The sequence below is a fragment of the Cyclopterus lumpus genome, chromosome 21 (genome assembly GCF_009769545.1).
Source record: "Cyclopterus lumpus isolate fCycLum1 chromosome 21, fCycLum1.pri, whole genome shotgun sequence".
Lineage (NCBI taxonomy): Eukaryota > Metazoa > Chordata > Actinopteri > Perciformes > Cyclopteridae > Cyclopterus > Cyclopterus lumpus.
This window is the reverse complement of record NC_046986.1, coordinates 14,796,496-14,814,666: the sequence shown is the minus strand read 5'-3', so window position 1 is coordinate 14,814,666 and position 18,171 is coordinate 14,796,496. Positions and strand designations below refer to the sequence as shown.

Below are 18,171 nucleotides of genomic sequence, written 5' to 3'. Positions count from 1 at the left end.
GTGAGGGGGATTTAAACTATTTTACCTCCCCAGATCTTCACACCTTCCCTCAGGCCCTCTCACCTCGATGCCTTAAATATTAATGGTAAATCTGAGGATAGCGGATGAGTGAGGATGGGAGAGGGCTGACAGCTTAATCATGGCAGCAGCGGCCTCCCTCTCTCCTCTTCCTTAATGCTGTGGGCGGCTGTCACCACGACCTACATGATGTAATCACCTCCATAACCCTGATATGGGCCACCAAGGGCCTTGCAGGGAGCGATAGAGAGACAGAGAAGGGCTAGGTGGACCTTAGGGATCTTCCAGCAGAGGATCATGTAAAGTCAAAACCCATGGAGACTTTCTCTGTGGTAAGTATGGAGTTGTAAGGAGAATGGAGGGTGGAGGAAACATTACATTGCTCAAAAAAGAAAGAAAAAATAAGTTGTGCTTACTGCCTGGCCTCTCAAACACTTGTTTATGGCACGGTCACTGGATCTTAGCAGGGATATTGAACATAACAGAGGGAAACGTCACTGTTCTGGGGACTAATATTCACTGGTTCTTTTTCATTTGTTTTGGCACTACAGAACCCATCATGCTTTGGGTGGCACACTAGCACTAGCTACTCAAACAATTTCTGCTCACACTATAAGCACATAAAATTCTAAACATAATTTTTCTCCTCAACAGACTTATTTGTAAATCTTTATTATGTCATGGGAGATCACAACTGATACGACGCGGATCAAAATTGCACCCACAAGCAGTAAGCTTATTGAGCACTTGACATTTTGAAAGACACTACATAAAAGAAGGTTAAAGCCCCAGGCATTTTCCTGACAATAAACTATGGATGTGTTACACTTATACCCAGGGAAAGTAGAGGAGTTAAACATGGTCAAATAAGGACTGCTTATATTCAGAGTTGCATGGACACAGTTGGAGAGCCACTATCCTGTAATCATTCTCCATATTGTGGACGTAGTCAATAGGTATGGAGACAAAAGCAGGACAATGGAGGTGAAGAAAGAGGTGGAAGTAAGGCAATTCTAATTTTGATGCAACATGAAGGTTTTGATCTGAGGATACTACAGTTTATTGTCAGCACATCTATATTTCATTATTGTTATGATACCTTCAGTTTGGCACTCGCTACAGTTTTGAAAAAAAGTTTTGATTTTCAGTCGGACAAGATACTGTGAGCTGGAGCTGGAGCTGGAGGCATTTACTGACAAAACAAAATGGGATACCCTTTTGGGAAATTGACTGACCAAAATACAGAATAAGGTACCGGCCATGCAGTTACAGTCTCTATAGTAACTGAGAGACAAACAGAGGTGCATGTTGCAAACACTTAGTGTTTGCAACATGCATTTAGCTTCGTGAGCATCGGCTTTCCTTTGGCTAACATTCAGGAGTCAGTTTAATATTTCTGAGGCCCTAAAGGGACACAAACAATAGATAGGGAAAGATTGAACATCATAAGGGAAGCTTCCTTAGAGACCTTGGTTCATTATCTTTCTCAAAGTTACAGTATTTCCCATGAGGACAAAGGGGTCTAAAAAAATCAGAATGTTAATATCAAACAGATCACTGCTACCCATTCTGACCAGTTAAAATCAATATAATTGATGTCATTGGCGCAGATATGGTCATGCATTTTGAATAAGGTGCACGTAAAAGTAAGCTAAGGCAAGAGTTCTCCTTACCCCGTTTATAGGATACGTCTTCCATCCAAGCTCTCCCAGCACAGATGTTGTATCCAGCAGCACAACTGAAATGGGAAAAAGAGGCAAGGGGAAAATACAACCATTAGCAATCTGCCAAAATACAAAAAAGGTCCTATTTTCACACGGAAATTGAAATATCAGTCATAAGCGTGATCATTTAGACACTTTTTTATATTAACAGAAATGAGTTTCATGGATGAATATTTATGAGCATTGTTTTGCAAGTGGCAAAAATGTTGCTCCGACTGTCGGAGCAACATTTTTGCCACTTGCAAAACAATTTGGGGACTGATGGATTACAGTCAGATTGCTGTCAACAGCCCATTCCCTCTCCTGCTATCCTCTTCACATCTTTAGCCCGATCTCATTAACAACAATACGCCTTTCTTCTGCCTATGACTGAGCTTGTCCCAGAGATATAATGAGGGATAGATAGATATAGTATATCCTCAATTCGTCTTTGTTTTGCTTAATTTGTTTCACTGTGCAAATTATTTATCAATATCCTGGTATTGTACATACTAATATAGAGTGACATTACTATTGGTACAGCATGATATTATTGTAAGTTGAATGTAACCTTGCAGGTAGTGTTAAATAAGGAAAGCAATTTTACACTGGAACTATTACCATCCTCTGCAATATTTTATCTTGTCCTCAAGGACAGAATATTTAATAATTCAGGAGGAACGTGGCTCTCACAAAGACAAATGATTCACAGTGAAAAGGAGCAGACATGGCTTCCCAGATTTACCTTCAGTGTGATGCCAATATAACTCCACTAAATATAAAGAATGTGTTTACCTACACCTGTGACAACATTAGGGAATAGACAGTAGACAACAATATTTTTCAAAATCCATACATGTTACATGCAGCCAATCCAGTCACCTTGTCACATGAGCCAAATGTACAGTATGTGTGAAAATACCGTTGTGTCCCAATTGTGTGTGGATGCAGTGCATCTTGAAGTAAGTATAGAGAAGCAACTGGTAATCAGGAGTGATAGCTGGCCGAAAAACCACAACACTAGACTCAAGAGGCTCGAGTCCAAGCCAATCATTTCTCTCACGTGCTATGAGTCATCAAAAATCAGTCTTTGAGTAGCCATTGAATTCGATCTTAAACGTCAAGGTGTGAATCCCAAATGCTTCATACGGACACTGATTTCTGACAGATCTAGTGTATTCTTCTACTTGGGTAACGACTGAGTTTTAAGTATCAGTCAGTCAAGACTGTCCACTTAGAGCTCTTACGTGGTCCTAACGGGACCTCCTTACGGGGGCTAATTATGCCAAAAAAATAATATTTACTGACTAAATCTCCATTGACATCACTGCTTTGAGATAGTTAGTTATAACAACTGAATGTACATCAAAAGAAGTATTACTTTCAATTATTTGTATTATCATTAGCAAATTGATAGTGATATTTGCAAATGATGTACTATCTGTGAATGTACTCTGACAAGATCAAGGCAAGCATAAAGGAAGAAGGGACCGTTTTGATTCTTTCTGTTCCCGAGCTACGAGTCAGTACACCTTTGATGGAGCGTGGTTGACAGATATTGTTCAAGCATCTGCTCACTGAGCTTTTCATTGTGCGTGCGTGTCATATACAACTAAATGCTCCTCCACTTCCACCCATCTCCCAGAGCACTGGTATATTACACACTGCAGCAACATAGTGTAACACCTGTTTTGGATCGAGTCAAATGGGTGTATCGCAACATCAAAGAGTTAGGAAAAACGTCCAGGATATGAGACCCCCGAGAGTCGGGTGGTTGTACAGCAGGCAATTGTATAAAAAACTATTGCAGAAAATGCTTATTTTTTTCTGTGACTTTGTGACTCTGTATTTGCAAGGTGCTCAGTAACAAATATAGTATCTTCAAATATAACAGCTGCTAACTGATTTACACAATATTCTTTAAAATAAACTAGTCAAGAATGCAATATGACCTGTTTCTTTATGAACTTCTGCCGTAGACTCTCGCATAATTTGAATAAAAAAAGGTGTTTTTCACAATGGGATACAGGGACTCATATAGCTCTTTCCTGGAGTTTCACTTGTCCAACAGTAAAATGAGGAAATGGTCAAATTCATAATAATTGTTGAATTCATAAAAAATATCCAAATTCCTACAAGCAGAATAAATCTATCTTTTATCCACTGGAGGCAGCATACAAAGCTGTAAACAATGATATAGCATCATCTTTAAAATGAATATGCGTGGCAAACTTGTGAGCAAAGAGTTTCCTATTTACACAGACAGTATAGTAAATATGAACGGACATTAGCATTCATTTGGAATTGTGATTCTGGACACCAGCTACTTGCTAATTGTGTCTGTTGGTTGTTTGGTGCTGAGTAGGCCGTCTACAACGAGTTCATTAGAGTTTTGTTGCTGAAAACCGCTGCATGCTGGAAAGTGAACCAAAACAGGACAGTTGCCAAAAAAACTAAACAGTATGCTTAAAACATTTTAACCCCTGTTAATATAGAATATTGATTATACTTTATTATTCTAAATAATACTGGTTGATGATTGAATTGATATTATTATTTAAGAAAAAAGGAAAAAATATATATGTATCGTAAATGTTAAATCCTTATTTTACTACTTAAGCACACACTTTTTTCTCTCTGTCTCATTTCCTCACCAACCAAAGATCCATTGACATATGCAAAGAGAGGTAAACGCAATGAGCTGCTGAGGTCATGTTAATGAAGCGGGAACACATATTGTGCTCGGTAATGTATTCTAAAACATTATGGTTATGTGTGCTTCCTGTAACCTGGGCTATAAGTGAGGGTTTTAAGGAGAGAGAAATGTGTTTCCCCTTAAATTTAAAGGCAGCACTATAGAAATGTTATCCACAAGAATCCATATTCTGTGTGAATGACTGACAGCCACATTCCTTAAGCAAAAGGGAGGACTCAAGGAAATAGACAGACATGCTGTGCAGTGAGAGAGAACGAGACAAGTTCATGCAATAGTTGACGGTTTAAGGCTTGACCAATTTGCATTTTGAATAATACCAATAGATTTTCAGTAAAGTTTGTGATTAATGTTATTCAATTATTTTTAAACTCTATCATTGGGGCTGACATAAAACATTTTACTCCTCTTACAGCCAAGGAGGTTATGTTTTTTGGTATGGTTCGTTTGTCAGCAGTGTTACAGAAATATCATCAACTTGGTAGAAGGGTGTAGCATGGGCCAAAGGAACCAATCTGATTCACAGGGAAAAATACACACACTTCAGTTATTCTTCTGTTAAATCCAGACAACTTAAAGACATGAAGTTAATTAAATCATGTAGACTTTACAAAAGCAAACATCACATTTAATGAAACTGTTGAGCTATAGCCTAAACTGCCTAAACTGACAAAAATGGACATTGATTTATATGAAAACGAAGCAGAAGAGGAGTCAAGATGATTCTAGTGATTGACGATTATGTCCAACACAGCAAAGAGAAGCCGACATGCAGATATTTTCATAGTCTTATTCCAATCTTGCCAAGCGTTGCCATTTTAGTTTAATATTTTTGTCTCTGTCTGTGCCATGTCAGTGCTATACTGGACGATTCACTGGCAATGTAATGGTGTTAATGGACACCAGTAGACTACTGTGGGCAGGTAAGCATTAAGCAGCACAGTCCCTGGAGGAAGGCCTAATTACTGAGAATTGGCCGTGTTACCCACTGCAGTGAGCGGTTTCACACTTCCCTTTGCTATAAAAAAAGAACAGCAGATGTACATTAGGAGGCGGTGTGGAGAAGGATCCAAAAGACAAATGTGCACTGTTGGGTTCAAACTGTATAAGAGCTAAGAAACAACTTTGTGTAGTTGCAAAACTTGTACAACGCAACAAATTGAGTGGCGGGGGTGAAATGACATGAAACCGGATCACGTAAATGATCACCTGCTCTCTTTCTTTCTCCTTCTGTTTTAATGGATTGTGGAAATCTGGATCGTGGTCCATGCCTACTAATTTTTCTTACATTTCTTTCATATTCATATGAAATAGATGTCATATGTACACATGTCATCTATTGCTTCTGTCCATACGGGGAGAAAGAAAGGGTTTTTTCAATTTTTGGGGGGAGTTTTTCCTGATCCGATGTGAGCTCCTGGGACAGGGATGTCGTATGTGTACAGATTGTAAAGCCCTCTGAGGCAAATTTGTAATTTGTGATTTTGGGCTATACAAAATAAACTGAATTGAATTGAATTGAAATAGGTGGAAGAAAACATCAGGGAGACGAATCCAACACAGACAAAAAGGAGGGAAAACCACAAAGACAGGAAGTCAAGCACACACAGGACAAAAGAGGCAGGGAACTTCAAAATAAAACAGGAAACAAACTTAACCAAAACCAAAATTGTGTAGTACCGTATATTGATGTGACAGTACAGACGTGCACGTACAAAAGAGTAGTTACAGAGTTTTCAGATAACAACAGAAATGTATATGTGTGTGTGTATGTGTGTGTGTGTGTGTGTGTGTGTGTGTGTGCACTTTTCCTTTACTGTTCACGCTGGCTTGGTAAACGTCTACTGAGCACTGCCTCCGCGTACATAGCCTTCTCTCTCTCTCTCTCTCTCACTCTCTCTTCCTCCATAGAGTTATCTTTCAGCGAGGCACCCACAGACCCTGCCTGGAGCTGAGGGTCCTTTGGGACTTCTACTGGTTGGATATAAATAGAACATGAGCTGGCCAACTCATAAATATCTGGAGCTACAGTAGAATGATGACATCTCCTGTCTACAGCTTTCTCGGGCCACACAAACACCTCAAAATAACTACAGCCCGCACAAAAGACCCAAAGCCAGTCTCAAGCAGTGTTACATCATGTCAATTAGAATTGGTAACAATTTGAGTGTTCAGACAAAAGTGATACCAGCTGTCTACAGCTAAATCTCGTTCAAGAAATCCTACAAAAATGGTGCTTCTTGGTGGGTGAGGGCAGTGTGTCTCCACAGGACTACCTGAATCAAGATACAAAAATAACTGATTAGTTGAAATGGCATGAATTTAGTGTGGCTTTTAAAACATCCATTATTGTGGCTGATTAGGTACATTAGCTTCTGGCAGCACATTGGTTTCTTTTGTGAAGAAAGATTAAATAAAAATGTTGTATTCATATGATGATGACATTTTTTGTTCTCTCTAATTGGACTGTGATTCAAAAAGAAACGCAAACAAAAACATTTAATTTGCAGGCTCCCTACTACCCATTCCGGTGAACAGCAAGTCCAAAGACAAACAACAGCATTTGATGAACACAGCCTTGTGAACATTGATTTTGGTGAGTATTTAAGTGAGGATTGCACCATGTCATTTAGTGGTGTAAACAAAGTGCTGGGCTCTCAACAGAGGGGATGATATGCTGTGTAATGGAAGACTATCCATGGCAAAGGAAACCTGACAGGCATGACCACAATTTCAACACTCTCGCCACTCCCCAATAGGATCAAACCCCTCGGTCTCACAGCTTGATCAGCAGCCCTCAGCGCCTGATATACAGCGTCTGTAGCGACGCACTGCTCTTCCAACTAACTAAACCCACCTGCATCATTATCAGATGGTCAGAAAATTGACATAATATTTGAGAGCAAGAAGTCTGCTAAGGACCTGTGGAATGGTTGGAGAATGGGACAAACAAACAGGACTTTCACCCAGGAGTCCTCTGTTTCTGTCCTGTGTGAAACAGCGTTGCCATAGTTTGTTACGCCAGTCGCTAGTCACATGACTCTTTTGACATTTGTTAGTCACATGATTCACTAGAGTCCCTCACGCGTCCCGAACTGAGGCTAACGGGGTACCTAGGGTGTCATCACCTAGTCTGTAGGTGTTTGTAAATGAGCGATTAGTAAAGGTTTTTAATACCGATTACAAGTGAATAGTCCATTCAGCACTCAAGTGCTGCTACAATGTAGCACATGAGCATGTTGCAGTTATGGCCACACATCTGCAATGAAAACAGGTGTTTTTTTTTTTTTTATCAAAGGCAAAACACCTGCAGTGCTATCATTGATTAGGGTGCAGATATAAGTGCTCCCAGAGTGCAACAGCAGTCTTCAATGAGATAAGCTTTAAATCACATTTCATATACAATACTGTATATGTATGTTACTCACGAGTAAGAGGACCTTTTGCTGTCGCTTTTCAAGATTTGCGGAAAGCAACAGACAGCTTTCCCATTATTAATTCATAAAAATGACTAAATGAAAGAGCATTCACTGAATCATATTTGTTTGACTATTCATGAGTGATAGGAGTTGTTTTTCAGAAAGTGTAATGCACAAAGTGGATCTTGCTCACCAGGCAGCCATAAAGCTCACATACAGCACAACTCAACAATCGTTATCTTAATGCAGGAATGCCTTTGAGGAAACCGACAGTCTCCTGTGTAAAATCATTTCAATCTCTCTCGGTAATCACATTTTATTACATGTAGCAGCATGTGCTTCACTTAATCTAGGGTAGAAACTGAGGGAACTTAAACTTGAATGAGACATTTTATAACAAGTTATAACATATCTTACTAGTACATGCATAATTGTGTACATATAAAAAGAAAAAATCTGAAGAACATCACAGTGTGAACACTAATATTGAATACATGCATAATATATATATATATATATATATATATATATATATATATATATATATATATATATATATATATATATATATATATATATAAACACACTGTGGCTTGCGAGTCAAAGGTGCGGAGTGAACATTTTTACGGCTCCAGTGAATTGACTGATTGATTGATTTTCCTTGACAGCACACTTCTGGTGACATCTTGTTAATCTCCAGCAGCGATGCTGATCTTGCTGCTCTACGGATGGTGCCAATGAGAGCAAAAGCTTTATACGGACATCCACATGAATAAATGCAAAAAGCTATTATTTTGATAATAGCTTAGATCCTTTTGCAATATTTGTAAGCAGCCCAATAGACAGTTTCCTCTTATGTGTTACTAACTGGCTTTAAACTTGCAACAATCCAGCAGTGTGTCATTAGGATGCAGTTGACCAACAAAGAAAATGCTTTGATCTTACTCCCATTGCCCATGGATTTATGTTTTCTTGATTTTTTTATGTCTGAATCTCTCTCTAAAACACAGAAATGTGAAACAAAAACAGCTGCTCTTGATTTACTGGGTTCAGGAAATCAGGTTATGAAATGAGATTTGTGAATGTTAATTATAATAAATATAACTGCTGACGGCTTCACAAGGGAGGAACATGGCTAATAAAAGTAAAGATTATGGGAAGTGATCTATTGATGGGGAAAACAGCCTTGTTCAAACTTGGCAGTGAGTGAGAAGAGCTTTGTTAATAACTGTCTGCAATCCCAGTGGGGTTGATGTGAGGGATTATCTGATGTGTTGCTGTGAGCGGAGGCACACAGGCGAGAAACAAAAGGTGATTGTTTTTTTTATTGTTCTCCTAACAGCTGACATCTTGCCCAATTTTGTCTGTGAAATCCCCATTCTTTTGAGTTCTGTTTGTCTGTGTTCATACATATCATACTACCATAAAATGCCCCTGTGTAATGTCGCCCAGCAGGAAAAACAATATGTTTACTTGTTTACCTTTTTATGGTCATGAGGATGCTGGATCGCAATATGAATCGGTTGCAAAGGTGGAGAAAGACACTCACGTTCATGCCCCTGCGCAATTTAGTGTCCTCGCTAACCCCACAAGCCTGACATTACATTGCCCTCAACAAGCCACACAGCTGGAACCTGAAATGATTTGAGCAATCGCAATACATTGAGAAGCAAGCGTGATGTGGCAAGCTGAGAGACATAAATCCCTCAGCCTCTAATGAGACACTTTTCTTTGTCATCTGAGTTATTATCAGTTTTTTCTTCTATTCTGAGCTGCACCATGGTAGACAAGGACCTGATCCACCAGTCAACATGAGAGACTGAAGTACAACAGAAAGCAGACATCAGTTCAATCATGCAATCTGTGGCAGAGAAAAACACAGAGAGAGACTGTTATGTAGCAGCTGTCTTGGCAAACATGGAGTAGCATCGCTCTTATTGAACTGAGAGAACAATAAAATATAACCTGGGGGGGAAGATCCCACTGTGTCCCGCACAATCAATACGACTATTTTAAACCTCACTGACGCTGCGGCTAAGTGTGTGTGTGTGTGTGTGTGTGTGTGTGTGTGTGTGTGCGCGCGTGCGTGCGTGCGCATGGAGCCACGGAGGAACACTCACAGACACACACACGTACACAAAGCGTGTGACCATTCCCACGCACACGAACACTCAACCATCACATACAAATACAAGTGTAATGAAAGCTTATGCAAAAGAAGTGCACGTGCAGGAGCGATGCCCTGTGTATACAATCACTCTTTGCCACCGCACTCACACTGCATGAAGACATAATGTGCATTTAGGAGCAAAATGCAAGGAGATTTACACGTGCACATGCATACACTCTCGCGAATAAGTGCATATTTGGCAGCTCAGAACCTTTTACTGTGTGTGCACAACACATGCACTCGAGTCTTCACTCAAACACACGCACGCACATTCTCCCTCTGACTCCCACTTAATGAATCAATCTGTGGCTGCTCTGTCTTACTGTCTCCTGTGCCTGTGTCCGTGTGTCCGCGTGTGTGTGTGTGTGTATGTGCGTGTGTGCGTGTGTGTGTGTGTGTGTGTGTGTGTGTGTGTGTGATGTAGAGTGAGTAATTACAGCAGCCTCAGGTGTGTCACTTCAGCAGCTGATTTCCATAGAAACTGTATTTTATTTTATTATCGGTTTAACTGTTGGGATAAAAACTGAGCTGAAAGCAATCCATTGAACTCCGCTGGGAAATAACACACGTTTCATCTGAATCTGGACACTGTCACGGTGCGGTTATGTGGTCATGCATTTTATTTCACAATCAAAACATAGCTATAAGTTATCAATGTCTTTGCGCACTACTTGCATGCATATCAATTGTGCAGGACTCTTTCTCAGTGACAGTCTGCTGTTTATTGCCACTTACTTTTGAGGAGTCTGTTAATGTGGTGGTTCATGCAGTGGCGACAGTGGTGTCCGTCTCCACAATAGTGTCCATATTAACATGTTTGAAATGAGGGGAACATAAGTTAACGTGGGAGAGAACCATTACACTCACCTTGGTTGCTGTAGCTGAGGCGAGTGAGGGAAAATCCAAGAAAGAGTGAAACGAGGACAAATCTGTTTCCAAAACTCATGTCTGCTGCAACATTGATCACCGGCCTAATGCGAGGTACTTATAGCCGAGCCGGTCACAGAACAGCGTGGCGGGATCCTCCTCGAGCACGGATCCACTGGTCCTTACATTTGGTTCCGGTGGGAGAAACCTGCCGGATGACGGAGCACGAGGAGATCCATACCTGCAAGCGGCGGCGGCGGCGGCGATGGCGCGGAACGGGGAAGGTTTTGGGGATAAAGTGTCGAAAATGTCGAAAAGTGAATATCGAAATGTTCAGACACGTGAGAAACACCTAGAGCTCGTAATAACTTTGCAGATCTCCCGTGGACTTCAGTCGCGGGTGTTGCATTGTGTCAAAGCCACTCTACAAAACGTTCTCGTCGATCTCAGTGCGTCTCCGGAGCGCACGGAGTCGTGACAGAGTTGAGAAATCCTGTTGGCACAGCGATGTGGCGCGCGCTCACCGGCTCACTGTCTCCAGCCCGGCGAGATGGGGCCGGGGAGCAGAGGGATGGTCGGGATGCAGCGCAGGAGCGGCGGAAGCGGCGGCTACTGTGGGAGGCTGTGCGCATCTGTGCGGGGTGCTCCGCACTAGAGGGGGTTAGCTGACTAGGCAGTGGCGTGTGTGCGTAGGCGCGCGCGCACGCGCGCGTGTGTGAGTGTGAGTGTTATCTCATTGGTTCAAGTGCAGGGCTTCCCAAATTATTCAACACGGACATATATGGTACAATAGACTTGTGATATGTTTTTCTTCTTCCTATGAACCCCACCTGAGAGAACATGCATTGAGTACCTGTTACTATGGAATATGAGGTTGTAAAATATTAGGTTATGATGGGATCGTTTTTTGTACCGTGTTTGGTGAATTAAATAACAGCAATGTTTAAACTGAACCCTTTGAGATAAAAGGCCAATAAAAGAATAGATGCATTAAATTTCAATTCAATTTATTTTGTATCCCCCAAAATGACAAATTACAATTTTGCCTCAGAGGGCTTTACAATCTGTACACATATGACATCATCTGTCCCGTGACCTCACAACGGTTACAGGAAAAAAACCTTTATGGGGAGAAAAAAAGGAAAAGGAAGAAACCTTTGGGAGTGCAACAGAGAAGGATCCCTCTCCAAGGATGGACAGAAGTACAACATATGTCATGTGTACAGAAAGAACAACATACCAGAGTTATAACACATTAAATGCATATATGACATCAATTATTCATATAATAAGAGTAGTAAGCATAATGAAAAAGTTACAAATACCCAAAATAACCAACAGCATTCAGCGGAAGCATTCATTCTAATCAACTGTGAATGCCTTTTACCTGCAGTTAAGGGGAAGGTTCACCATAAACATTATGGGACCCCCATTGACAGTGAATTATGGAAATTCCCATTGGCAGCAGAGTGATTTATTTGGATGTGCACACATGTTTGATTCTTTGATGAATCTATGAATAGATATAAACATTACATGATGAGTCAATTACTAACTCAGTACAAATTGTCCAATTCAAAATGTGTCGTGAATCCCTCACTAAAAGTTATAATGCAATTATTTCTTGCTTAGGGGCACAGTTTGGCTCACTCGTAAGCCTCTGTTATACTTTCCACTATATAGGTTGTCTGCACGGACATAATCTTATACGGAATTATGATGAGTAGAGTTTGGATCTTTTATATTGCCTGCGGCAAACCTTCATTCTCAAAGCTCTCAATTTGCTCTGCATGGTTGGAAAATGTAGGATGTGCATGGACAAGAGAAACCCCGCCACTCTGAACCCCCGCAAAGGGCCATGTCTGATGGTGTAATGTCACTTTGGCCATGCGGACACTTGCGACCTTTGCAGATGCAGCAAGCATACAAATCACACTTTACTTTGTATTCATTGAGATAACCTAATAATTTGTTTTAGGGTGGATTGTGTATTTCCTTGAGGCCCATCAAGTATAATGCTATTGACATATGAACGCTCCAAAACATTTTGAGAACAATAGAGTTTATCTCCTCGAAACCTCCGCATGTCTATATACGACAAACGCTGTCTCGAAGGAAGTGTAGCTACACATCCACACATTTGCAGTGCGTCCGTGAACAGCTCTGCTTGCCAAGGGGCCAATGTCAGCCAAGATTAGGGAAGGTCTTCTTCTCATCTTCATGGACGTCTCATCGAGTGAGTAAGCAAACCCTCCCCAACCTGACCGGCTTAAACAAAGCAATGCTGGCATCTGTGATGAAACCCAGTCAATCAGGACATAGGAACCGCTTCCTGTCAGCACAGAGGAGGTAAATACATCAACATCACAATCTGTCACCACCACTTAGCTCCCAGCCAATCACCAAACAATGCAGAGAAGCTGCCAAACGACGACTGACTTTGTGCTGCGCAATGTGCAAACACATTGGAGGACGGAGTGTTGTAGAGTAGAATACATTGACCACAGCGGCCTGCTTGTGTCTATTGTAGCAGGATGGAGGCCGCACACGCTACAGAAATGGATGAAGCTATTAATGTCACTGGGCAGATGTATGGCAGCTATAAAAAAGATGGCTAAATGTTGTAGACATTTTAAACTGGTGGCAAAAGTGTATTCTAAGCCCTTTCACATTTGTCAATAAGTTGTGCTTTTATACCTCAACGGCAATATATGACATGTCAGCAAATGTTTGCCTTTCTGCATGAAATTGCTTATTTTCCACTATACAATATTTTGTCTGTGGTTATGGATAAATAAACTTTTTCTTTTATTGATCCTTTGGCTATTAGGATTATCATTTCCATATGAATACATGATGTACTGCTATTGTATTTCTACTCACATTACAGCAAGAAAAATGCAAAACAGAACATACTGCTGATGACTTAAATCATCACTCATACCTGGAGAGGACGATAACGGAGCAAAAAGGGCAGACTGTTGAGAGGAGGTCCTCTACTGCCACCGCCTGCCCCCCCATGCAACGGTTTGGTTTCTTTTGCTGTATTGTTGGTCAATGAGGTGTGACTGTAGTGTACAGGGGGCCTAACTATGAGCTATGAGTGCCCGTGTCCACAGAGAACAAGCTCAGTCCATCTGTACTCATCACAAGCAAAGAACTGGAACGAGACGACATCAGCACAACTGACAGAGACAATGAGACTTTATAACGCTAATAGCTTCACTAATGTTCTGTTCCCAATGTGGTGCCAGCCCATACAGAACTGCCCCACACGTGGATTGAATCCAAACTGTTCAATTTCCCCCAAAATGTTTCTCAAGATGAAAGAGAGGAGGAACACGCACTGCAGTGCTGCTGCACAGTGAAAAATAAAAATAGTTGCACAATCCTTGCCACGAAGCAAAAAGGTGTTTAATAATTTACCAATGTTTTGACATTTTCTTTGTCTTCTTCAGTGTACAAAAACAAGCTCCAGAGGCATTAGATACGAGATAAAACACAGATGGGCACAATCATGGGGAGGGAGGAGTGTCCCATAATCACATATTGTCGGAGGAGCACAGATACCTGATTCATTAGGCATTTAAAAATAATCTATTAGAAAAACGGTTTGATTATAAGTTAAAAAAAAAAGTTGACAGAAAAAAAACCAAATGTCTACATTGTAGCCTTAGAAAGTCACACAACATCAGGAGAGACATAACACTATTTAAGAAAAATACAGAACAGCCTGGCTCAGACTGGCCTCTTAAAAAGACACTCAACATTAGGGGAGACTTAATATAATTTAGGAAGAGAACACCCGGGCTCCAAATGTGTTCTTAAGGAGGAGACCTCGAGGGAGAGACATAATGTGTTAGAACATATTAAAATATTTGAAAAACAATTTATATAATAAGAAAAAAGGTTAAGGACAGGCACAAGACATCTAGCTATGAACCTCAGGCATGACCCACTAGACGATAAACTCTGTTTCCTCATTAAGGCTGCTTTCGAGACACGTAGCTTTATTGATATTGATATGTGTGACACCTGTGCCACAATGCTGACGAAGTCTCAACAAACTAAATTGTCAAAAAGAATATCAATTCTCCACTTAATTGCCTCAACAGACCCAAGTCTTTGAGAAAGTGGCCTATCAATAACCTTATACATTAACGTTTCCTCTCCACCTCGGCACATCTGGATGCAATAAGTTCAGACATGATGCATGGGGTTACTGAAAGTCTTATAGTGGATGCATATGAAAAAAGTACATTTGAGGTACACACTGTATATACAGAGCATATGCAATTAAATAACAAAACATCAATAATTATAATATCATGCCATAAGTGTTTCTTTAAATTTGAATTTATTAAGTCCAAACGATTTATGTTCAACCTGAATTTCAAATAAAGTTAATACGAACAGCTAATACGAACCATTCAAAGCTGTCCACTAAAACTCTAATGGAACAAGCAATGATAAAATAATGTGATTGTGGTGAGGCAAGAATGTATCTCTTAAATATGCAATGTAACTTGCATCATACTGAACAGAGGTGCTCGCACACTTGTATACAATTTTAATTAATTAAGGGTTTAATCAAGAGTTTTAGCTTTATATGTGATTTTTGGGCCTTAAACTTAATCCCCTTAAACAATGAGGGGATACCGACAATGAGTACCATTTGGGGGTAATCCATAAACATGTTTGAGTCAAAACATTTTTTTTTCAAAATAGCAAATATCTCAGCTGAATAACAATTCTGGTATTCTGCCTCAAAAGCCCAATTAAGTCCAACTCTCAAATTCAGGCCTACCGATAGTGGATGTCTAAGGAGTTAAAGAGCAGTTAACAGTGTTGTTCTAGTTTGGCACCTGAATCTCAGTGTTAATTACCCACCGTTCTAGTCTACCAGTTACAGAAAATACAGAGTACAACATTGAGTCAGTTATGTGGATTTTGCTATTAGAATTATGTACAATTTATAGACATTCGCACAGCAATAATTTAGTGGGTTTTATCACATTCGTTTCCATGGCAAGAGATACATAACACCTCATTCTGCATACACTTTTGAGTCTCAAAGGATTTGTACTGCACCAGTAAACTCATTTTCATATTCTTGATCATAACATTTGGCCCAGAGGAAGCATTCAGTGATCTATGTGGAGATTCATTCTTTTGCCCAAGACGAAGATGACAATGAATATTTTCAAACAGCGGTAACACAAAAAACGACAGTGGAAAAAAAATATATTTCTCAAAAACAAACCATGATTACAGTTCTTCCATATTGCCCGCAGCAGTTTACAGTCTGCCTTGTCTTCCAATTTGCTTTTCAAAATCAAGCTCAGCTTTTGATTTACATGACTCGTTTGGAGTAGTAGGTATGGAGTTGTCTGGTCCGCAAACACAGGCCCCTGAGGGCGGTGCAACCTTCACATGTATAGGCATGGGTGGATGCATTGCTGGGCACTGACTCCAATAAGGACTTCTTGCACGCTTATAGTGTTCGGCCAACAGTTTTTTTTTTTTTTAAAACAACACCTCCATTGGCATTAGGTTAATATCAAGCTTATCCCAGAAACTTATACTCATCAACCTGCGACAACTGATATTTTTGGCCACTGGGTGACAACGGAAACCAGCTGTGAACACGACGTTTCAATTACGTTGAGGAGGCCAACTTGTTCGCAAACAGTTGTTGATCAACACATCCAGTTATAATGTTACAGAGCAACATAATTGTTCATCTGTCACATCTGTGGCCACTTGTTGCAGTCTCACTTTAGCTCTATTTTGATCTCTACCAACTCCGAGGAATATATCTGGCTCTTGCTGCTATTTGGTCCTCTATGTTCTCCAGCAAATCCTCGACGATATCATTCAGCTCCTTGCTGCTGAAGAGGTAATGTGAATTTGTTTTTTAGAGTTGTTTAAAAAAAATGTTTTAATTAAAACAGCTGCCTGCTGTGGACTTCTCTGTAGGTTCATCACTATGTGACATTGTCATATTTATTTCAAATTGTCATTTAATACATTTTTATTACATAAATGTTGAGAGAGTGTTGTCGCTTACTTGGCTTGTATTATTGTGCATTGTGTATTTGTCTGAAATTTGTAATAAAAAGAAAAAAACATCATTGTAGCATGAAGCTGGAAGCTTTCTCGGCTAATTTTGTCTACAGCCTCGGGAAAGTCTGTAAAACCTCAGAAAGACATGAAGATATAGTTTTCAGTAACACATTCCCGCTGGTATTAAAATAATTTGTGAAGTAGAATCGTACACGTTACATGACATTTATTTGATTATCATACTTGATTTGTTCTGCACACATCTCAAACTGTGTATATATTTTATTTTAATATACATTTTAATTTGATATCATGTCTACATTAAAAACACATTAAAATGTTTTGAACTTTCACTCATCTTTGAAATAGAGTGAGCTTGTTTCGTATGGAAGACTGTGTAAAGGAAGAGCGGGATAGTCAGTATGAAATGTGGTGAAAAAAAAGGGCCCTACTTACGGAAAACTCCAATTTCATTCATAGAAATTCTGTGTAATGTCACGGTTTACGACACCAATTGAAGAGTGACTTTCTGGATTCCTGTGTCCCGACTTTGACATTGTTATCTTAAACTAGTGTGATGACAGTAATAAATAAACACAGAGCCTAATCTTGATGAAACCGTAATACCTGTCATACTTGCTATAAAAACTCTTTCTGAATTTTAAACTGAAAAGAGAAGTATATTCCCCTGCGGTTTCAGTCCCTGTTAGAGCATGTAGTCCCCATACAGAACAGAGAATACAGAGCACAAACTCTCTTATACAGACCAACTTTCCTTTTTTTTACCCAGAATGACTTGCAGCGCCTATCTTACTGCACAGAGACATGCACTCTCTCATATCGTACACTATTGTGCTACACCTCTGAGGTGGCCCACCTCCCTGGCTGCCTAATGGGCCATGGGCTCTAATCTGGATGGCCACGGTGCTCAGGAGAATGAGCAGAGCAAATAGACAGAGCAGCTCATCAGGCCTGCGAGCCGGTGTGTCGCTAACCCCAGCTGTTAAAGAGACATCCGCCCATCGAGATGAGGGAAGGAAACGGGATGCCTTCACAGGCACGGGTCATTTCCAGGGACTGACAGCAGATAGCTTCTCATAAAACTTTTTTTTTTTCATTCTCCATAATGTCTCCTCAGCTATTTAAGAGGTTTTGTTTTGCTTCTCTGTCTCCTGGCTATGATGAACATACATTTTTTAAAACTATTTATATTTA

The 18,171-nt window shown here is 40.2% G+C and overlaps 1 protein-coding gene across 1 annotated transcript in view; it reads right to left on the bottom strand.

The window, feature by feature from the left end:
- The window catches only part of epha6 (eph receptor A6), a 131,817-nt gene extending 120,848 nt beyond the window's left edge, over window positions 1-10,969 (bottom strand). Inside the window, exons 1-2 of the mRNA XM_034561192.1 lie at window positions 10,891-10,969; window positions 1,692-1,756 (exon numbers count right to left, since the gene is read on the bottom strand). Of these exons, the coding sequence (XP_034417083.1) occupies window positions 1,692-1,756; window positions 10,891-10,969 (144 nt within the window). The remainder of the gene's footprint in view (window positions 1-1,691; window positions 1,757-10,890) is intronic.
- Window positions 10,970-18,171: the final 7,202 nt, after the last annotated feature.